This window comes from Ctenopharyngodon idella, chromosome 20, assembly GCF_019924925.1.
Source record: "Ctenopharyngodon idella isolate HZGC_01 chromosome 20, HZGC01, whole genome shotgun sequence".
Taxonomy (NCBI): Eukaryota; Metazoa; Chordata; class Actinopteri; order Cypriniformes; family Xenocyprididae; genus Ctenopharyngodon; species Ctenopharyngodon idella.
This window is the reverse complement of record NC_067239.1, coordinates 30,741,188-30,764,896: the sequence shown is the minus strand read 5'-3', so window position 1 is coordinate 30,764,896 and position 23,709 is coordinate 30,741,188. Positions and strand designations below refer to the sequence as shown.

Genomic DNA, 23,709 nt, shown 5'->3' with positions numbered 1-23,709 from the left:
AACTACAAGAGTTCAGAGCACAAGACATTGATGCATGATTTCTTGATACCCTGAAACACGCTGTGTGTATATATATATACAGTAGCGGCCAAAAGTGATATTGACTAAAGGGGTGGTTGATAATGATTTCACTTTTTTAACTTGAGTTAGTGTGTAATGTTGCTGTTTGAGCATAAACAACATCTGCAAAGTTACAACGCTCAAAGTTCAATGCAAAGGGAGATATTTTCTTTTACAGAAATGGCTTTTTAAGGACTACAACAAACGGCTGGTAGGGACTACAACGAGCTTCTTCCTGGATTAGTGACACCACTAACCCTAAAATTTACATAAACCGAGAACGCACAACAAAGTGGGCGAGGCCATGTTATGCTGCTTTAGAGTAGAGGAAGAGTTGTTGTAGTAGTGTTGTTACCATGCCGTCATTTTACGGTGGACTGCTTCACAAACGAGGGTCAATTCAACGCTGGATTTGCACAAAAGATTAACATGACGGCACATGCTAGTCGATGAGTTGAATCAACTCCACAGAAACTACATAAATTTATCCACTAACCATTCAGAAACATCCAGTTTCATTCTAAAAGTTGTAACTTCTTCCCGAGTCTCTCCATCAGTGTCCGACTCCGGTTTGAACATTGTAAGGCTGAACACTTTCGTCATTTTGTCTGCGTGAGATTCTCCAGCTTTGTTGTTGTTGAGCAAACGAAGCGTGAGCTGTTAAAGCTCCGCCCTCTTCTGGAAAGGGGGCCGGGAGCAGCAGCTCATTTGCATTTAAAGCGACACACACAAAAACGGCGTGTTTTTGCTCACACCCGAATAGGTGCAAATTTGACAAGCTACAATAAATGATCTGTGGGGTATTTTGTGCTGAAACTTCACAGACACATTCTGGAGACACCAGAGACTTATATTAGGATACATCTTGTGAAAGGGGCATAATAAGTGCCCTTTAACACATTTTTAATAATATTTGAATAAAGTGTAAAGATGTAAATTTTCCTAGGCTAGACATCACTTTTGGCAACTATTGTATATATAATAAGACATAAAACTACATGCTTACTATTTAAACTAACTTGTTTTGGATTTGGACGGTCATGTGATGAAATTTTTGGATTTATACCATCAGAAACTCTTTTATCTCAAATGATCAAGGAGAATTTGATTTCCTAAGATGTAAGCCCTTTAAAGGTGAAGTTTGTAATTTTGGCGCCACTAAACTGCAAAATACAGGCAACTTTTCAAAAGTTTGGTGAAATCTACTTCCTCTGAAGGAACCAATCAAGCTTCAGCAGTCACACATTTAGTAGTTCAGCTCCATTTAAAGTAACAGGTGGCAGTGAAAAACGACCATCTGTTCATCCGAGATTACTTACAGTGCCAACTTCAGAATCGCACACACACACATAGGCCTACACTAACATTAGGACACACACACACACACACACACACACACACACACACACACACATAGGCCTACACTAACATTAGGACACACACACACACACACACACACACACACACACACACACACACACACACACACACACACAGTTTTAGGGAAATAAATTAATTCCTTAAACATTCAAGAGGATTCAGATGGACATGTGTTTCATTCCTCATCTTTTACACCTTAAAACACAATCTCAATCTAGATTAATAACAACAGATTATTTTACATCTAATTACAGGACAGTTGATCTACTTAATAAGACAACAAAAAGAGTAGCCTATAAATAACGTCATGCTGACCAAACATCCCTTACTTAAGTTACTAAAACCATAATAAGTAAATTAAATAAGTAAAAAATAAAATGACAAAGAAAGCTGTAGTATTTTGGCAGGAACTGCGGTTACTATAGTACATTTTTGCAAGGAATTGAGTGAAAATTTTAATTCTGGTCAGCCCACTTTATCTTTTCTCTTTATTTCATGTGGTTATTAGATAACGTGCAACCATTTCTAGCATAAACACAGCAGGAATTGACCCCTGAGATTTTCTAAGTGCCGCTAATGTGGAGTTCACGACTAGATCAACTTCTTTAACAGCTTAATGTTCTTCCGTTTTTCCTCTAGTACTTTCTGTGGGGAGGGGAGGTTTGAACGTTTGACCTTTCAGTCACCAAATATTAAACTACAGCAGCCCAACATGAACTAAAAGCAAAGCAATCATAAAAGTCAATTACTATTTATAAATACAAATAAAACAACATACATTATTAACACATCTATTACTCACTGTGTGCATCGAGTCCCTGGTCTCCCTCAGCTGTTAAAGGTCAATATAATTCCAGTGGTGTTTTCATTGAGGTCTAGTGGACGTGCGAGTGTCCACAGCTCAGGTGTCTGAAGCTAAAGTGGATCAGCTGTGACTTCATGAGTTCAGTAATCTCCTTTAAACCCGGCAGCGCCACGAGTCTGACCATACAGGTGCTGCTTCAACATCTTCATTACCTCAACACATGATGATTCTACAACTAGTGATATCATTTTTTTTAATGTCATAACCTAACATATAGTGAAGGCTACAAAATTCCATTAAATCCCATATTCTTTGGAGCAATATATACAGTGCTCAGTGTAAATGAGTACACCCCCTTTGAAAAGTAACATTTTAAACAATATCTCAATGAACACAAAAACAATTTCCAAAATGTTGACAAGACTAAGTTTTATATAACATCTGTTTAACTTATAACATGAAAGTAAGGTTAATAATATAACTTAGAGAACAAAATTTTCAGTTTTACTCAAATTAGGGTGATGCAAAAATGAGTACACCCCACTGAAAGTTAGACTACAAATGTCTAATTTAACAAGAATTCAACCACAGGTGAGTCTAATTATTCATTACACAGGTGTCCAGCAGACAGTTGACTATAAAAGTGTGTTAAAACCCCATTTCACGCTGTCAGCAATGGCACCACATGGAAGAGAAATGTCACAAGACCTGAGAAATAAAATCATTTCTTTACACCAGAAAGGTGAAGGCTACAAGAAGATCAGCAAAGCTTTACTTATCAGTCAGAATACTGAAGCAAAAGTGGTACAAAAATTTAAAAAAGATGGAACTGCAACCATCTCACAGAGACGTCCAGGTCGTCCACGGAAGTTAACACCTCGACAGGAGCGTCTTCTGATGAGAAGGGTTGAAGAAAATCGGCATGCAAGTTCACTGCAGTTATCTAAAGAAGTAGAAAGCCAAACTGGGGTGACTATTTCCCGTGAAACAATACGGCGTACACTGCAGAGGAATGGCATGCATGGGTGCCGTCCACGAAAGAAGCCTCTCCTAAAACCCAGGTACAAAAAAGCCCTCCTATAGTTTGCCAGGGCCCATACTGACAAAGATGAAGAATACTGGGACTCTATACTCTCGAGTGATGAGACCAAGATGAATGTTTTTAGAACTGATGGCTTCAAAACTGGTGTCGCAAAGGTGAGGAATACAAAGAAAAATGCGTGGTGCCTACAGTGAAACATGGTGGTGGCAGTGTCCTTATGGGGGGCTGCATGAGTGCTGCTGGTGTCGGGAGCTGCATTTCATTGATGGCATCATGAATTCACAGATGTACTGCTCTATACTGAAAGAGAAGATGCTACCATCACTCCGTGCCCTTGGTCGTCGTGCACTTTTCCAACATGACAATGATCCTAAACACACATCTAAGGCCACTGTTGGATTTCTGAAGAAGAACAGGGTGAAAATGATTCAGTGGCTCCTGATCTGAACCCAATCGAACACCTATGGGGAATTCTGAAGAGGCAAGTTGAGCATCACTCTCCATCCAGCATCCAGTCTCTAAAAGAGGTCATTCTTGAAGAATGGAAAAAGATAGATGTTGCAAAATGTCGCCAACTTGTTCATTCCATGCCTAGAAGACTTGGTGCTGTCAATAAAAATCATGGAGGCCATACAAAGTACTAGATGTAGTAGTTTTTGTTGTGGGGTGTACTCATTTTTGCATCACCCTAATTTGAGTAAAACTGAAAAATGTGAAAAATGAAACCTTACTTTGATGTTATAAGTTAAACAGATGTTATATTAAACTTAGTCTTGTCAACATTTTGGAAATTGTTTTTGTGTTCGTTGAGATATTGTTTAAAATGTTACTTTTCAAAGGGGGTGTACTCATTTACGCTGAGCACTGTATATTTTTAAAGTCCCAAATAAGCATATGATTGAAAATGAAATGAGATTAAGTAGCAGTACCTTAATTTAATTTTAGAAAAATTAACAAAATAAATGACATAAAAAATTAATAAACACATTAATAATTAAATTAATTTTTTTACATTTTTTTTTCTGCAAATTGACTACATCCAATCATATGCTGTTTTGGTGTCTTTATGAGTGTGTCAGTCAGTAGCAAAGACTTTTTTAGTGAAAAGACTGAATTGTTGTGAACACAAAACATGACGCAACTGACAAATGCTTTGACTAGTGCTGTCAGTCACGGGAAAGCCCCTTAAATGTTAAAAGGACAAGATATGACCCACCCCAACCCCGCCCCTAAACCTACCTGTCACTTGGGTTTAGACAAACGCTATCTCACGAACAATTCGTAGGTATTTTATGAGGTGGCTAATTCGTATGAATTCGTACGACCTAACTCGTACGAATTCATAGCCGTGTTTTATCGTGAATAAAACACAACTATTGACCAATCAGAATCAAGGACAGAAACTAACCGTTTTATAATATAATATATACAAAGCCATGTTTATGTCTGAAATATTCCAAGTTTATGATGAAACTGTAAAAAAATAAAAATAAAAACCATTAAAGATCAGAGATACAAAACACTGCAGAAGCTGGTGAGTTGAACCACAATCACACACGTTAAGGAATTATGTTTTTATTCATTTTATTACAAGAAAATTCCACAATGCTATTTTTATATAATGATCAAGGATTTTATTATTGTAGTCTCTCTCATTAGGTTCTTATCATTACAGAAAATGTTATTATACAGATTTGTTCAATGTCTCCTCATTGCTTGGTCATATTCCGCAGGAGTGCTGGTCACATTTATCTGTACAATTCAATTCTTCTTTTTTTTACTGTACATTTTTGTGTAGTTGATTAAAAAGGCAGTCAGCACTTAAATAAGCTGTTGTTTGTTTTTCTCCTCTTTTTAAAGTATATTCAAACAAAACGTTCGCCTGTGACTCCACCCCCTGGGGGAGGGGGGCGGGGCTACACCAGGTCATGTGATTATAAGGAAGCTTCAGGGATTGGGTGACCAGGCCCGTGTTCCCCCGGGCACGACCTTCGTGCACCCACGCGTTTGGCACTGCGCACACAAACAAGACTCACGAGATAAACGACAAGCAAAGCTCTTTGTGATGTCATAATGATGCCTACTAATGGGAGGAAAAGTAAAAGTGTCACGTCAATGACACGTAAGACAAAAAGTGCCACCCTCCAGAGTCCGGATTTCAAGTTGTTGCGTTCTTCCCCATGTCCGAAAAAACAAAAGCAGTCATTTTTCATTTACCTGTCTTATTTTTACGTTAAAACGGGGAAATAATATTCTCTTTTTTTTTCTCCGGGCAGGCACCTACAGTTTTCTATTAAAATGCTACAGCTATAAGATCTAGCATTGAACACACAAAGCAACTGCAATGAAAAGAATAAAGTTGCCTTAATATAATAATAATAATAATAATTAATAATAATGACAAGAAAAATGCAATAATAATAATAATAATAATACAGAATAAATCTCTTTTTATAATTAGATTTTATAATTTAAAAGTTATATTTTTTCTTTCTTTGAAATAATAGATTTTTTTTTTCTCATATGTATCTAGTTTTGTGATCAAGATGTTGACTATACTTCAGCGTTATCCAAATCAATAAAAACTAGCTGTGCCGTTGCATATTACAGTCAATGATATGTGAACATGCACCGTGAACCACCGTCACTCTCCGTCCTTCTGCTCTCTGACGCCATCATAGACGGCCGATGACCATGACGTCCACCACCTCGCCCTTGTGCAGCTCCACGTATTGCTCGGTTTTGGGAGGAAGCATCAGGAGTCCGTTAGCGCTGCGCATGCTCATGAGTCTGCTGCTAACCTGGTTCCCTGGACAAAGACGAGAGGAAGGAAAGTGTTAAAGTACTGCCACTTCAGCCTGCTGTATGAGAGGCCGTTCACACAGAACACGTTTTTCCATTCCAATGCATTTTCCGTTATTTTTCTATGTAAACACGCTAGACGGTCGTGTATTACTGGTGCAATCGCGTCTTGCGTCTTTTGCAGCATCTCGCACATGACACGCCGTTCAAAAAACGCAGCGCTCAAGTTAAAATCAGTTCAACTTTTAAACGAGTCTCGAGACCTTTTGTTTTTTCCCCATTCCACTGCCCGTGTCTAGAGTTTTTCAAAGCAAAAACGCGTTCTGTGTGAACGAGCCTTCAGGGCATTTTCAGACCTGTAGTTCGTTTGCTTCGCAAATTTTTATATAATATATACATTCTTAATTGTAGTCTTTTAAAAAGGCATCTAAACTAAGTGTAATGTAGTGTTGTCAAAAATATCGATTTTTCGATACATTTCGATACTGAAATATCTGAAAGGCTTCCAATACTCATTTTTCACACAATAGATACACAATACCAGCTGCTCTCTCTCTTTCTCTCATCTCTGCAACAGCGAGTTGACAAACAAACTCGCCTCGTTTCATTTGCTCCGGATGAATATTGTTGGTGTTACAGGGCTTGAATTTCGCTGTGGGATTTCGCGTATTGCGCAAAATTTTAGTCATTCCCACAGGTTTTGTTCTCACACCCAAAGTGCGGCACATAAAGCCATCTCTCACTACTAAATTGAGTTATTTTTCACTGCTTATTCCGTTTAAACAGTCAAATACACACAAAATAATGTCAAAAAGGTGATCTTGGTGAGTATTCATGTAAACACAGTCAGTTGTTTTAAGTGAACATAAACAGTTGAGAAAGAAAACGCATGTGTAACAGTATAATGGATCCGTGCATCAGGTCTTAAAGTGACAGCAGCAAATTATGAGATAATATTAAAATCTCTATATGGCAGTTTTTCCCCATGGTATCGATGTCAAAATTGTTTGGAAAACCAATAGCCACAGTGGCTGGTGAGCAAAAAAGTTCATGTTAAGCCCTGTATTTATATATATATATATATATATATATGCAATGCACAGAGAAAAGCAACTACACAACATATTAAAATGAAGAGGCGCTCTTTGGTTTTCAACTGTGATAACTAATGTGCTCAGAATCAAACACTGCTGCTTTTTATATAACACATTATAATTTATGATTGCACTTGGTTTGTTGGTCCGTTGGGTTGAATTGCTTTCACCTCAGCCGAACCACTCCAGAGTTCGTTTTCAATCGGGCTGAGACCACCTCGTTCAGGCGATCTCGAAGCGATTGTTTTGGTGCGTAGCGTGTTTTCCTAGCGTGTTCGTTGTGTTCATACATGCCTAAACTAACCGAACTAATGGAGAAAAGGCACCAGGTTCCGAAACAAACGCTCAAAACAAGCCAGGTGTGAAAATACCCTTAAACTCTAAAAAATTAAGGGGGTTTTGCAGCGATGCCATAATAAAACCACCATTTTTGGATCCCCAAACAACCTTTCAGTGAACAGTTCTTAAAAGAACCATTTTTTATTACTGCAAAGGTCATTTTAATAATCTAAAGAACCTTTTGTGGAATGGAAAGGTTAAAGGTTCTTTATTGGCATTGATTTATTGGCATTGATGGTTCCGTAAAGAACCTTTAACCTTTCCATTCCACAAAAGGCCTTTTCCTGTAGTGTGTAAAGTATCTGTTTGTGCTTGTATGACATCTGCAAAGTTACAAATCTCCTATAGTCTCTAACAATAGAGATTTATTCCATCTAACAGAGAACACTGATCTGGTAAAACCAGCGTTATTAACTGTGTGTTTACAGTTGCTTAGAAGCCATGGAAGCTGAAGCTCATGATTATGGTAAGGGCTGTTACATTTCCGACACACACTTGTGTTTGGCCAATCACAACGCACTGGGGCAGCTGGCCAATCAGAGCACTCTTGGGGAGGGGCTTTGTAGAAACCGGAACTCATTCAGAGTGTTTCAGACAGACATAGTATGTGAAAAATAACCTATTCTATTACACCCAATAAACAAAATAATGAACTTTTAAGATTGCATCATATGACCCCTTTAAGAGTGCAGGAACCACTAATGTCAGAAGAACCAACATGCATCTCGCTATATGGTCATCCACAGCTATCCGGGATGAATCCAAAAAGTTCTCAAGGACAAATAAGAGAGTATGAGACAATGTGGGACAGCAAAAAAGGGATAACAGATCTGTTACCTGTGCTCTGTGCCCATGGCAGAGGTTCCTGATGGTGCCATGTCAAAATACAGCGGTGATACTCAGGACGCGGATCCAGCTTCACATCACATGACAACTGGAAACAATCAAGCAGATTTTAGTTTTTTTCTATTAGGGCTGTCAATAGATTTGAATGTTTTGCAATTACTGTTTTGAAGTTAATGCACTGACATATTCAATTCCAATTCAGCAAACAAAACTGATTATATTTCTGAGAGTTCAGTAACTCATTTGATATATATATAAGTTTGGGGTCTTGAAAGAACTTTTTTTTTTGAAAGAACTTTTATTCAGCAAGAACGCAAAAGTGACAGTAAAGACATTTATGTTATAAACGATTTCTATTTCACATAAATTAACTTTCTATTGATCAAAACAATGTATCACTGTTTCAACAAAAATATGAAGCAGCACAACTGTTTTCAACATTGATAATAATCAGAAACGTTTCTTGAGCAGCAAATCAGTGTATTAGAATGATTTCTGAAGGATCATGTGACCTGAGAAGACTGGAGTAATGATGCTGAAAATTCAGCTTTGATCACAGGAATAAATTACACTTTACTATATATTCACATAGAAAACAGCTGTTTTAAATTATAATAATATTTCACAATATTACTGTTTTTATTGTATTTTTGATCAAATAAATGCAGTCCTTGCAAGCAGAAGAGCTTTTCAGAATAAAACAATTTTAAAAGTTAATTGAGACTTTTTATCTCGTAATTCTGACTTTTTTCTTGCAAATTGGGAGATATGAAGTCCAATTCTCAGGGGGAAAAAAGACTGACTTTTTTCTCAGAATTGCGAGATATAAACAAAATTTTATGAGCATTTTTGCTCGTACAGGTTACACTCAATTGCGAGTTTATATCACACAATTATGAGAAAAAAGTCTCAATAACCTTTATTTTTTATTCAGTGGCGGAAACAAGCATAGATAGAAGAGTCTTTCAAAAACAATAAAAAATCTCTATACATGCTCTATATATGCACTGGAAAAAAAGTTGACCAAACTTGAAAAAAATAAGGCAACCTATCACATTCAACTTAAGTTAACTCAACTAATTTGCTTCTATTAAAGTCAACCCAAACACTTTCGTTCATCTAATGAGTAACAGGTAGTCTTTTGAACTTAAAAATTCGGTAACACTTTAGTATGAGGCACACATATTCACTACTAACTATGACTTTTGTGTCAATAAACTCCTAATTTACTGCTTCATATATCAAACACGCTTGCACGCATTAGTATGAAACTCGGTACACATATAGGCCTCATTGGGCCTAACAACTTTCGTGCTCTAAGTTATACGTCAGCTGAACAGGAAGTCAGCTATTATAGGTTGTTTGAAAAGCGCATGCTCTGGAATTTGATATACTCCTCCTAGATGATTAATCCAATCACCACCAAACTCGGTCAGCATGAAGTCAAGACATTGATGATGAAAAATTGCCAGCGGATTTTTGATATCTCTAACGGTTTGGCCGTGGTGAGGCAACAAATTTATGGCGAGAAAAGGGAATCAGGAAGTGTGTTGTAACTTAAGCATACATTGATTGATTTTGATGTAACTTCAGCTGTGTGTTCGTTGTAGGAGTTCGATCACATGGATGTGTCTACTGTGAGTCAAAGTTATAGCGCCTCCAACTGGCAGCAGGAAGTGCGTCACTCTCAAAATGCTTTGAGATCACCCTCTTTTTTTTACCCGATTTGCTTCAAACTTCATCACAATAATGTCAAAACATGGCAGATGTAGACCTGTGAATATATGTGTGATATCTTAAATATTGTTGCCATGGCAACATGTCAAACTTTAATAATATTCTTCAGTGTTTTTGAGGCTCTTAACATGCATCAAATTGCATGAAACTCGACACACATCAATATTGTTGACCAGTAGACATGGACAAAGCCTTAGAAACGGGCGTGATGGAGGGGCTCAGTAGCGCCACCTTTTGACAAAAGTGGGGGGGTTAGTTTAACCTACAGTCACCAAACCCGGGACATATATTGTTCTCATTAAGTCGGACAACTTTCTAATTTACAGTCATTAGCTCCGACCAACAGGAAGTCAGATATTTTGGTTTGAATGTGGATTTTTCACACTCTCTCTCTCTCTCTCTCTCTCTCTCTCTCTGTCCTACCCCCCTACCCCATCAGTCTCACTCTTTCTCTCTCTCTGTGTGTGTGTGTGTGTGTGTGTATCATATGGCCACCAACTGCTGCAGTAAATGTGGTGTATTCAAATGACTTTGAAATAGTCCTTTTAACCGTTTTAAATGCCTATTGCCCGCCATGCACAGTTGCCCTGAAGCCACCGGGGTGGCGGTGCCACCGGGCTTGGGCTCACCATCACTGCTTGCAGCTATATTTTTGTTTGATTTTCAAAGCTAACTACATGATATAAACATTATTTGCCTTAAAACTAGAGGCAAATATTGCTTCTAACACATACAAAAGTTGCAATGAGATGCACATATACCTCAACACAACACTAATCTCAAACATGGTGATGATCAACAAATGTTAATTCAGTAAAATGATGGCTAAATAACAGTGGCAGCAGCAGCAACAGCATAAATTAAGCCAGTAAATGCAAAGCAATGGCCATTTTTTAGATGGAATGCATGCTGGGAACTGGCACATCATTGTTTAACGTAAAATTGTTTGTTCAGATAACACTATTTGTAAAGTTTTGGACAATTACTTGAGAATCTAAATAAGGTCAACAAAACAACTTTTGTTAGCATCATGTTTAGAGTAGGGCTGTCAAATCGATTAATCACAATTAATCACATCTAACATAAAAGTTTGTGTTTATATATAACACACAATATATATATAAATATAATAATATATACAAACACATATTATATAAACATTATGTTAGATGCGATAAATCGAGCCCTAGTTTCAGTCTCAACCTACTAAATAATCTTTGTTCAAGCTAATTTTTTTTTTACAGTGTGTAAAAGTCCTCTGTTATTATTACTCGTAAAGTCAAAGGTGATCTTACCCTGGCTTTTATTATGGTGGGCCGCGGGTCTAAGATTCCCTGCATCTTCCTCAAGGCGGGAATGACGAAGAGGTTACATGTTACGACCGCTGACACGGGATTCCCTGTGAAGCACGAGAGAGGGTGCTCATTAAATTGAGGAAACATAATAGACAAAAAATAGTGAAATCTGTGTAGTATGTGTTTTGAAAAAATACACCAATAAACTCTCTCACCGTCCCTACCTGGCAGAGCAAAGATAAGTTTTCGAGACCCGTCCATATCAAGAGTGGCAAATGTTGTGGGGAGACTAACGGAAGACAAACCAGAGCTCAATATCCGCGTGGACTGATTCTCATTGTTTGACACTCAATATCAGGGTGTTTTCACACTGGGTTTATGTCGAGCTGAGAGCAGTTTGCATGATTTACACTGTCGGTGATCGCTTTAACTGCTGCAGAGCGAACTGAACTAAGACACGGTCTGAATACAGTTCGCTTTAAGTCTGTGGTGAAATGAGGTTCACGTATAATGTGTAATGTGAATTCAAAGCACTCTATTTGACTTTATTTTCAGTCAAATAAAACAAACAAACAAGCATTTTTGCTCATTACAGGTAACCATAATGGCACACCTATTTTTAGTATAACTATTGTAAACTACACACACACTCACTAAGGTCTTTCTGTGTTTTATGCAAAAATGCTTGATCCAAGTAAAGAAGTTGTGACATATTTACAAAATATATTACTATTTTTTAAAATTAATTTCTATTAATGATTATTTATATTATTCTATTACGTTTGTGGGAAAAATAAATAAATAAATAAATAAAATAAAATAAAATGGACTGGCATCCAAGTCTACTTTTCTGAGTTTTTCTATTCAATTTCGATCCAGTTAAAGTGAATCGTAATAAAACATATTACTATTTATTTTTGGATTAATTTCTATTAATTATTATTTCTATTATTCTATTACTTTTCTAAAAATAAAATAAAATAAAATAAAAATGGATTAAATGGACTGACATCCAAGTCTACTTTTTGTAGTTTTTTTATTCAATTTCGATCCAGTTAAAGTGGATAGTAAAAAAATATATTAATATTTATTTTTGGATTAATTTATCTATGAATTAATATTTCTATTATTCTATTACTTTTCTAAACATAAAATAAAATAAAATTTTAGTTTTATATAAAATAAATAAAAAATGAAATAAAATAAAATAAAATAAAATAAAATAAAATAAAATACATTAAATGGACTGGCATCCAAGTCTACTTTTTTTTTAGTTTCCCATAAAATAAATAAAAAATAAAATAAAATAAAATAAAGTAAAATAAAATAAAATAAAATAAAATAAAATAAAATAAAATAAAATACATTAAATGGACTGGCATCCAAGTCTACTTTTTTTAGTTTTACATAAAATAAATAAAATAAAAAATAAAATAAAATAAAATAAAATAAAATAAAATAATAAATAAAATAAAATACATTAAATGGACTAGCATCTGAGTCTACTTTTTGTAGTTTTTCTATTCAATTTCGATCCAGTTAAAGTGGATAATAATAAAATATATTACTATTTATTTTTTGATTAATTTCTATTTATTATTATTTTATTATTCTATGACTTTTCTAAAAAACAACATAAAAATAATAAAATAAAATAAAATAAAATATAAAATGACATCCAAGTCTACTTTTTAGAGTTTTTCTATTTGATTTCGATCCAGTTAAAGTGTTTATTTCATTTATCGAGGACTTAAGCGTGAAAACACCCTGAATCTGCATCACTTGCACAATCTTTACGCAGATGTCACCTGTTTCTTCAAAGACTCACCCTGGTTTCATGAAGACACGTCCAAAGTGTATCTGAGCATGAAGATCGATATCAAGTACCTGTTTCAGGTAATCCTGTGAAAACATCCATTTAAAATCATCTTAATGATGCCGTAAACTCGCAAACTGTGCAGTGTGACAAAGTTTTCTGATTGTAGAAAAACAGTATTATCTCATCTCATGTGTGTACATCATTTTAAACAGATCTGTAATTATGTAAAGTACAAGGCACCTCATTTCTTTAGGTGTAAAACTCTTTGATGTGAAAATCTCAGTGAGAAACATCTCATCTGAAGGGGTCAGCGGGTCTTACTACCATCCAGCCACTAGATGTCAGTATAAAGCAGTGATTACTAAATCAAACTCAAAGTCTGCACATCATCTTCGGACGTGTTATGCTTTTCCATGCAGTTTTTCCTTTTACAGGGACATTACTGCATTTGGAACATCATCAAACCAAATATTATAAAAACACCATTTAGCTGTTGATTTTGTCTTTACAAAGCTGCCAACAAAAAATAGATCAAATATAAAAGGTCTTGTACCTTTTCCCCCATAGACACGCCCCCTGAGGTGATGATGACGTCGGCACGGCTGATTCCCTCATTCAGAGCATTCAACAGGTCATCAGGGCTGTAGGACACCAACGTAACAGTTACCTTTACTAAAATCTGCACACAATGATTTATATTTCTGTATAGTATTATTCTATTACTTTTCTAAAAATCAAACTAAAAATAAAATAAAATAAAATAAAATAAAATAAAATAAAATCCAAGTCTACTTTTTGGAGTTTTTCTATTCAATTCTACTAATTTCTATTAATTATTATCTCTTTTACTTCATTACTTTTTAAAAAAAATAAAAATAAAATGAAATAAAATAAAATAAAAAAATAAAAAGAAATGATAAAATAAAATAAAATAAAAAAGGAGTTTTTATATTCAATTTCGATCCAGTTGAAGTGGAGAGTAATAAAATATATTACTATTTATTTTTTGATTAATTTCTATTAATTATTATTTCTATTACTCCATTACTTTTTTTAAAAAATTAAATGAAATAAAATAAAAAATAAAAAATAAAAAGAAATGATTAAAATAAAATAAAATAAAATAAAATCCAAGTTTACTTTTTGGAGTTTTTCTATTCAATTGTACTAATTTCTATTAATTATTATTTCTATTACTTCATTACTTTTTTAAAAAAATAAAATGAAATAAAATAAAAAATAAAAATAAATGATTAAAATAAAAAATAATAAATAAAATAAAATAATAAAATAAAATAATAAAATAAAATAAAATAAAAATAAAATAAAATAAAATAAAAAAAATAAAATAAAATAAAATAAAATAAAATAAAATGGCATCCAAGTCTACTTTTTGGAGTTTTTCTATTTAATTTCGATCCAGTTAAAGTGTTAAAGTATAAAGGGCTGTAGGACACCAAGGTAATGGTTACCATTACCAAAATCTGGCACACAATGATTTATATTTCCGTATAGTAGGGTAAAAGATGCTCACTTGTCTCCCACGATGCCCAGGTTGATGGTCGGGTATCCGTGCTCCTGAATGGTGGCCAGCAGCGTAGAGCGATTCGAGTCTCTGATCTTACCGGGATGTAAATCATCCTCTGGGTTCAGCAGCTGAAGAGAAGACAGTTTACTGCTTAGTAAGTCAGCAATAAAGGCCCGTTCACACTAAGAACAATAACTACAACGATAACTATATCAGCGTCCACAGCAGCGGATGTTGTTCTGTTTATTAAAAGTGCATGCTGCAGTTTTGTCGTCTGTTGCTTTAAATTCTCAAGCTCTTTAAAGCAGGATGGATTCTGATTGGCTGTTATTGGCTGTGTCCGAAATTGCCCCCTATACCCTTAAATAGGGCACTATTTGTGGGGACAGCCATTTTTAGTGGTGTCCGAAACCATAGTGGACGTTATCGAGTGCACACATTCAATCCCACAATGCATTACAATAACAAGTGTACAACTCCCTCATCCTAAAATCCTTATGCTGAGTTCAAATTGACATCTCTGACTTTGGCATCATGGAAATTTTCATCAGTTTCATACAGCACACTCACATAATGCATAGCAAATCTCTGTGATTGTTTATATTGTTACAAAATGTCAACTGTTTTATCACACAGCTCTATATATAAAGTTGGATATATATTATATAAACATCTGAAGTGTGAGTCTTCATCAAATGTCCACATTTGATCTCATTGCTGACTGGAAGAAACAGCGTGTGTCGTAACGTCACCTCGTTTCCTGTAGACATCACAGCCACGACGGGAAACTTCTGCACTTCCACCTCCGTGACGCCCACCGTGGCCAGCAGACCGATTTCAGACGGGCCCATATGAGTGCCTTTGGCCAACACGCATTCGCCTCGCTTAATGTCATGACCGATGGGCCTGCAGAACACGACAGACTCTTTCAGACACACGTGAGACACACACAGACACGCTGAGATCCGCTCACAGCTGCTCACCTGATGTCTTGACCTGGACGCGCTTGAACCAGAATCCTCACCTCCAGCTCTTCTGTGCCCTGACGAATGAATTTAGATGGGAACAGTGTTATTTTAGTATCATTATAGTTTTTATTCATATTTGGAGTTAGATTTTATTGTAATATTTTTAATTTCAGTTAAAGTTTTAGTAAATGTGGTGTTGTTTTTTTAAATAGTCTTTATTCATTTTTGTGAAATGTTGCCTTGGCCACTAGCTGAAATAAAATATGTTTAAGTTTTTGTATATTTTATTTTATTTCAGATAACATTTATTTTATTTCAAGTAAGAAAAGATTTTTTTTGTAATGGTTTTAATTTTAGTTTCAGTGATAATAACCCTGGAAGAGACAAATAACTCTTAAAGAAATAAGGAATAATTGATAGCCGAGATGGTAATTATGGGTAGACTGAAATATTTTCACATTATTAGTGGATAGCTATGTCTGGCCAATTATTTACCTAAGACTTTACCTCAGATTTTGAGTAGAAAATAGGTAAAAAAATAAATAAATAAATAAATAAATAAATAAATATATATAAAATATATATATATATATATATATATATATATTACAATATATTTAAATATAAATATATTTAATACATTTATAAATATTATATATATATATATATATATATATATATATATATATATATATATATATAAATATATATATTTAAATATAAATATATTGTTATTATATTATAAACCATATATTCATATTAAATGACCACAATAACCTTCAGAAGATTTATTTTACTCTCTTCAGGAAGGAATAAAATACTTTTATTCAGTAAGGATGCATTAAATTGATCAAAAGTGACACTAAAGACATTTATAATGTTACAAAATGATTCTATTTCAAATAAATATAAATATAATATTTCTTTCAAATTTCTATTGCTAAAAGAATCCTAAAAATTGAAATATATCACAGTTTCCAGAAAAATATGAAGCTGCTCAACTGTTTTCAACATTGATAATAACTAGAAATATTTCTTGAGCAGCAAATCATCATATCAGAATGATTTCTGAAGGATCATGTGACACTGGAGACTGGAGTAATGATGCTGAAAATTCAGCTTTGATCACAGGAATAAATTACATTTTAAAATCTATTCACAGTTATTTTTAATCCTAATAATATTTCACTTTATTTTTGATCAGATAAATGCAGCCTTGGTGAGCAGAAGAGACTTCTTTCAAACATTAAAAAATCTTACCGCCCCCAAACATTGAAAGGTAATGTATATAAATAAATGAAAATGATTCAATGATGTATAATCATGGTTTATAAAAGGCTGTAACTCACGTCTTCAGACTCTCTCAGGAGTTCAGTATCTTCTACTTGAACCACAGCATCTGCTCCGCATGGAATAGGAGCGCCTGTCGTCACCCGCATCACCTGACCCGGCATCACGGTGTGTGTGGGCTGGAAACACACATCACAGCAGTTCATATGGATAACTTTCCTCACATCTGAAGGTGGATTTCTCAAATCGTATCTTACATTTGAGACGTTTTCTCACCTGCTCTCCGGCCTGAGACTCGCCGATAATAAATCTGTCACCAGGACCATCAGCCGCTGTCAGGACACAGAGACAACACCGTACACTCTTAGAAGAAAAGCTTCTATATAGAACCATAAAGAGGACCTATAATCCCCCTTTTCACAAGATGTAATATCTCTGGTGTCTCCAGAATCTGTTTGTGAAGTTTCAGCTGAAAATACCCCACAGATCATCTATTATAGCTTGTCAAATTTGCACCTATTTGGCTGTGAGCAAAAACACACAGTTTTTGTGTGTGTCACTTTAAATGCAAATGAGCTGCTGCTGCCGGCCCCCTTTCCAGAAGAGGGCGGAGCTTTAACAGCTCATGCTTCGGTTGCTCAACAACAACAAAGCTGGAGAATCTCACACCAGAAAGCTGTCATAATGCGGCCTACATTGAGTTTCGTCCAGCAGACAAATGTGTTTACAGACTGTCAGTAACTTCTCATAAGCTCATAAATATCCAATTAATGCGAAATCCTCAAATGCTTAAGTTTACGCTGCATAAGTTCTTGTTATGACATTTTTAAGAGGGAAAATCCCATCCAGCACAAAGTCCATTAGAAATGAATGAAGCATTTAACATTCATCCCCTGAGAGACATTTTGAGCGTCGCTCTCTAGGAGACGTGAGCAATGCTTTCGATATGCCGTCCTGACGCGAGCACTAGAGCGTGAGTTAACCAGGTCTGTCAGAGCGCCGGTTAACCGATTCACTCATCCAGTCATGTGGGTTCTCACCTCTTACAGCGTAGCCGTCTTTAACGGAGGCTGGGAATGGAGGCAGGTTGTCTTTGGCATAAACGTCCTGAGCCAGAACTCGACCCATGCCGTCTACGAGAACAACAACATGAAGAACAAGAAGTGTGTTAACTTGCAAATAATATGCATGCAAAACAGGCCTTTTAAAAGTACATAAGGGACAACCTAATATTTACCCATCAAAATAAACAAGTAAAATAAAAATAAATCTGTAAAAAATTTAAATTTAGTGCATTTTAGATGCTGACTTCTCTTGATTTCTGTTTTGTCCCATTATAGACATTTATTCACATATGCTGCTGTCAGAAGTCTGTCTTGTGATCCTAATCGACCAGATGGAAACATGAAATTAGAGAGAATGAAATTAGCACAGCAATGCAGGAAAATCATTTATCCTGCATGGGAAAACTGTCAATTGTACATTTTAGTGTCATTCTAACTTATTATTTGATTGTAGACTGCTGTGATTAACCAATCAGTTTTTCAGAGAGCCATAATTGTTAATTGTGGAACGAGAGCCACAAAAAAACACCATCAAATGTAAAGTGTCACACAGGGAATTGTGGGAATATCAGTTTATGTTTTTTCACTGTAAATATTAGCTTTCACTGTTCATTTTTACTTCCAAAGTCTGTATATTTACGGTATTTTTTTTTTTTTTTTTTTACAGTGTAAACAGTGTTTACAGTCTATCTCTAAACGCTTTGTGAAGTGAAGTGAACTGAGACCATATAATATACACGATAGGGCACGATAATATAATATATAATATAATATAATATAATATAATATAATTAGTGCTGTCAATCGATTAAAAAAGTAACTACTTAATCGCACATTTTCTCTAATTAATCGTGATTAATCACACCCAACATTAAAGTTTTTAATATCTTTTTTATTGTAACAATTTAACATTTAATCTCCAAAATTAATGTAGAAACAACATAAAGACAGCATTTTTTAAATATTTGATCTAACAGGTAGGAAATATACAGAAATTGAATAAAGTTATCAAACACTTCACAGTCTTCACTGCATTAACTATAAATTAAATATAAATTAATACTTATTAAAGCTACAAAAGTTTTCTCTTTGTCTGTTTGTTCTTGGATTAACATTGGCCCTGTCCCAAATGGCACCCTAAACACTCACGGCCTTCCTACGAGTCCGCACTTTCGTGACGTAACGTCGCTTTGACTGTCGGGAAGAAGTGCGGGCTCAGCAAAGGGGGAGCTCGCGAGCACCCTTTTGAAGCCTAAAATTGACAAATGGGACACCCTACGGTCTCGTGGACTTAACGGACACGTGCACGCGGAAGCCATTGTAAGTCCACAAGACCGAAAGTGCATAGAAGTGTGCCATTTGGGACAGGACCATTATTGACAGGTTTTTTAGGCTGCTGTCACTTTAAGATCTGACGCACATGACGCGGATCTGACACACATCTGATGTCCTCTCAACTCTTAACGATCATTTAAGACTTTATTTAACTCATTTAAGACTGTGCTTAGCGGGATACCCGACAGAGAGGGCATTTTGGCATAATTTTGTGTCTGAAGCAGCTTTCAATGCTGTCTGAAGAGGCTTTCAGTTGTGTGTGTTTGTCACACGGACAGGAGATTCACAGACAGACAGCGTGCCAGTACAGATTTAGGTTCTTTTTTTTTTTGCGCCTTGTCACGCTTGAATGGTTTAATAGCACTTGAATTAATGATAGCAAGCTAAAAGGATGAATTAAAATTTAAATTAAAAATTAAATCACTAAAAAGGGGATCAGAGAAAAACTAATTACAAAAGATACTTTGGTGACACTATCAGATAGTATAATACCATGATGGTGCTTTTTGGTATTTTTTTGTTAGTGTAAGAAGAAGAAAGACATAAATTAGACAGAAAAAGACAAAAATCCATCACAACAACCCGAGCTGATGGTCTGAAACACTTGTGTGTGTGTGTGTACCTCTGTAGTTAATGATCTCAGTGCCCAGAACTGCGGTCATCTCCAGCACAGTGATGAAGGCTTTATCCATAGAGGTGAGAGGGAATGGAGACATACGGTGTCTCCGAGCCACTTTGGTGATGTCCACCGCACTATGACCTACAAATACACACGCAATCCTAAACACATCATATATACACAAGTAATGCTCAACTTTCAGTGTCTGATGCAGATATCTAGATAAAGAGGCTGTATTGATGCATAGATGATAATAAATAACACACAGAAAACACTGAAATGGATTGAATGTTTTTTTTACATAATATTTATGGAGTGTCTATTTAATCATTCTAATTTATTTTATCTATCTAAATACAAATAGCCTGTCCTTTTTAATAAATATGATTATAAACACTGAATATGATATTATTATTGCATACTGTTTTATAATATGCACTGAAAAAATTGGTGTAGAGACAATTTTCACTCAAAAATTGCTAGTAAATTTACAAAAAATTGAAGTAACACATTGAATTAAAGATTAAACTGAAATTGTATTTTCTTGTACTAAAAAAATCTGTTTGATTTACAACTCATACTTACATTGTACTAAAACACAGGGAGGTGCAAATAGTACTTAATTGATTAATTGCAAAGACTAATTAAAGACTAATTGCAAATCTAAACATCTAAAAAAAATTTTTTTTCTATTTGCACTTATAGTAGCCTCACCCCATAAATATTATTAATAATATAAAAAAAATAGTGAATTTATATAAGTTTCATCCCATTATTATCATTTGTTCACACATAAAGAAACCAGACTGTATGCTGTCAAAAGTCTGTCTTGTGATATTAATCGACCAAATTAACTGCTGATACAAAATATTGGCATATTTATCAAGCTTGACAACTAAAACACTTACCGAGGGTCATAGACACAGACTGGAAAAGCACACAGTGATACTGAATATTTCATAATCACACGCAGACTCAACAGTCATTTTGCAAATTTTAAACCTACTTGCTCGTAAGATATTTTCTTTGCTGCTGCATCGTGACTGCACCTGAAAAAAGAAAAGAAGGAAAGAAAGACAGAAAAAAGTTAATATTTAAATTCTCTGTGTTTTCATGGAGCTTTTATGAGATGTTTGCTATAAAAACCCCAGAAAACAGTAAGCGATGTGATGCTGCTGTCATTATGAAACTCAGAGACAAACATGGAGCTGAGAATTCTGGGATGTAATGAGGAGAAACAGACAGAGCAAATCACCGTTTAAATGTTTGGGGTCAGGAAGATGTTTTTGAAAGAAGTCTCTTCTGCTCACCAAGGCTGCGTTTATTTGATCAAAAATACAGTAAAAATTGTGAAATATTATTACAATTTAAAATAACTGTTTTCTATTTGAATATATGTTAAAATATAATTTATTCCTGTGATTCAAAGCTGAATTTTCAGCATCATTACTTCAGTCTTCAGTGTCACATGATCCTTCAGAATATGCTCATTTGATGCTCGAGAAACATTTCAGTTTTTGTGGAAACTCAGGATTCCAAATATAATTCCGAACACTCATGATTTAATGAATAGACAGTTAAAAAGAACAGCATTTATTTACAATAAAATTATTTTTCTAACATTATAAAATCTTTACTGTCCCTTTTGATCAATTTAATGCATCCTCGCTGAATAAAACAACTTCTTTCAAAAAAAAAAATTTTACTGACCCCAAACTTTTGAACGGTAGCGAGATTCAGACAAGAAATATTAGAGATAAGAGACGTAATAACATCAAACTTCATCTGATTTTAAAAAGACTGAATCTTCCCTATTTCCATGATAAAAAATTGTAAATCTGCCACTCTTAGAAGAAAAGGTTAATTTGGGTATAAATAATTTTTAATTTTAATGAATTTTAATTTTAATTTTATGAATTAAGCAGCTCATAAACACACTTTATCACTAGAAAAAAATGGAAATAACTCATTAAACATGAAAGTATTATGGAATCATTAAGAGTTCTTTAAAATTGAGTCAAGAACCCTGGAGTTCTAAATAGAACCCATTTTCTTTCTCTTTTCATTCATACTTTCTTTTCTTTTAAAAACGTCATCCTCTCTGTAACCTCAACATGTTGCACGACCCTCCTGAGCTGGAGTGGTCGTTCCTGGCGTTTGTGATGACTGTACTTGTGAAAAGCACCCTATAATCAGTGCCAGGAAAGATCTAATAGACTGTCTAGTGCTCTACAGTAAGAAAGAGAGAGGATGATGGAGTGATATGTTCCTGAAGAACTACTGCTGCCCGAGGAGAAGCAGACACCGTCTAGTGAAGAGCGACTGAAGAACCAGAGGAGGAGAGAAAGACAATTACGAGAGCGTAAGACCCAGAACGCCACACAGCTCATGAAACATGTGAGAGAGACGCACAGAACAGCTGAAAGAGCAAAACGCAGCGAGGGAATAATAAATCAAAAGATGATGATGTCAGCAAAACTCCCAAAACACAATAGCTTCTGAAAAAAAAGTGAACAAACAGATAGAAATGTTCAGGGGTTCCAGTAATCTGACTTGTTTGTTTGTGGCTGTGCATTATACAGGTTCAATAACAGGCACTTTTCAGGCTAAAATCACCATTTTATGCGACTACGGTAAAACTTTACGATAAGGTCTCATTTGTTAACAGCATTTAATTATGGAAGAGGATTAGGGCCAAGTAATAATAAAAAATAAAAACCTTCTTGAGATTAAAGTCATTATAATGCGAGATTAAACTCGTTAAATTTTGAGAAAAAAGGTCGAAATACAACGTTGAGAATAAAATGAGCAAATATCGAGAATAAAGTTGTTGCGTTTCGAGAAAAAAAAGTCTAAATAAAACGTTGAGAATAAACATTCAAATTTGAGAATAAAGTTGTTTCAAGAAAAAAACGTAAGTGTCAAGAAAAAAGTCGAAATTTAACGAGTTTTTTCTCAAAACACGACTTTATTCTCAAACTTCTTATTGTCAACATTTTATTTTAACTTTTTTTCTTAAAATTTAAGGAGTTTTTTTCAGAAACACAACAACTTTATTCTCAAAATGTAATGATTTTATTCTCAACATTGTATTTCGACTTTTTTCTCGAAATTTAACGAGTTGAATCTCGCATTATAATGACTTTAATCTTGAGAAGGTTTTATTTTTTTATTATTGCTTGGCCCTAATCCTCTTCCGTAGTTAATGCATGAACTATGAGCGTTTAATAATAGTTCACCCTAAAATGCAAATTAAGTCATCACTTTCTTTTATGGTACACAAAAGGAGATTTCTTTTTAAAATGTCTCATTCGTTATAGTGACCGGCAACAAGCTTTTTAAAAAAGATGCAAATGTATCACAGAATGATCCTATGTAACACGTGTTGTATATTTCAAGTGTTCTGGGATAGGGTTTGGTGAAAAACAAACCAAAACTCAATGTATTATTTAATGAAATGCACAGAAGACCAATGGACAAAGTCAGGAATTTCGTTAAATGATACATTAAATTTCGGTTTGTTTTTCACTAAACCCTGTCGTATATGTCCAGAAAACTTGGAATATACGGCACGTGTCACTTTCTGTGATACTTTTGCATCTTTTTTTTTTTTTTTTTTTTTTAAAAAGCTTGATGCTGGTCGCTATTCACTGTCATTATATGGACAAGCAGGACATTTTTAAAAA

General features: G+C 34.8%; 1 protein-coding gene across 8 annotated transcripts in view; it reads right to left on the bottom strand.

Annotated features, from left to right (window-relative positions):
- Positions 1-4,846: 4,846 nt before the first annotated feature.
- Positions 4,847-23,709, bottom strand: part of gphnb (gephyrin b) — a 90,662-nt gene continuing 71,799 nt past the window's right edge. For 4 of the 8 annotated variants that reach the window (XM_051874662.1, XM_051874663.1, XM_051874666.1 and 1 more), the window contains 13 exons: positions 21,030-21,072; positions 20,027-20,164; positions 18,046-18,138; positions 17,282-17,337; positions 17,065-17,184; positions 15,731-15,789; positions 15,500-15,653; positions 14,754-14,875; positions 13,773-13,860; positions 13,229-13,302; positions 11,401-11,689; positions 8,360-8,456; positions 4,847-6,096 (listed from right to left, as the gene is read on the bottom strand). In XM_051874662.1, the coding sequence (XP_051730622.1) occupies positions 5,963-6,096; positions 8,360-8,456; positions 11,401-11,689; positions 13,229-13,302; positions 13,773-13,860; positions 14,754-14,875; positions 15,500-15,653; positions 15,731-15,789; positions 17,065-17,184; positions 17,282-17,337; positions 18,046-18,138; positions 20,027-20,164; positions 21,030-21,072 (1,467 nt within the window). In that variant the 3' untranslated portion in view covers positions 4,847-5,962. Of the gene's footprint in view, positions 6,097-8,359; positions 8,457-11,400; positions 11,690-13,228; positions 13,303-13,459; positions 13,554-13,772; positions 13,861-14,753; positions 14,876-15,499; positions 15,654-15,730; positions 15,790-17,064; positions 17,185-17,281; positions 17,338-18,045; positions 18,139-20,026; positions 20,165-21,029; positions 21,073-23,709 lie in introns of those variants that run through there. The other 4 variants (XM_051874667.1, XM_051874669.1, XM_051874665.1 and 1 more) reach the window with 3 other exon arrangements.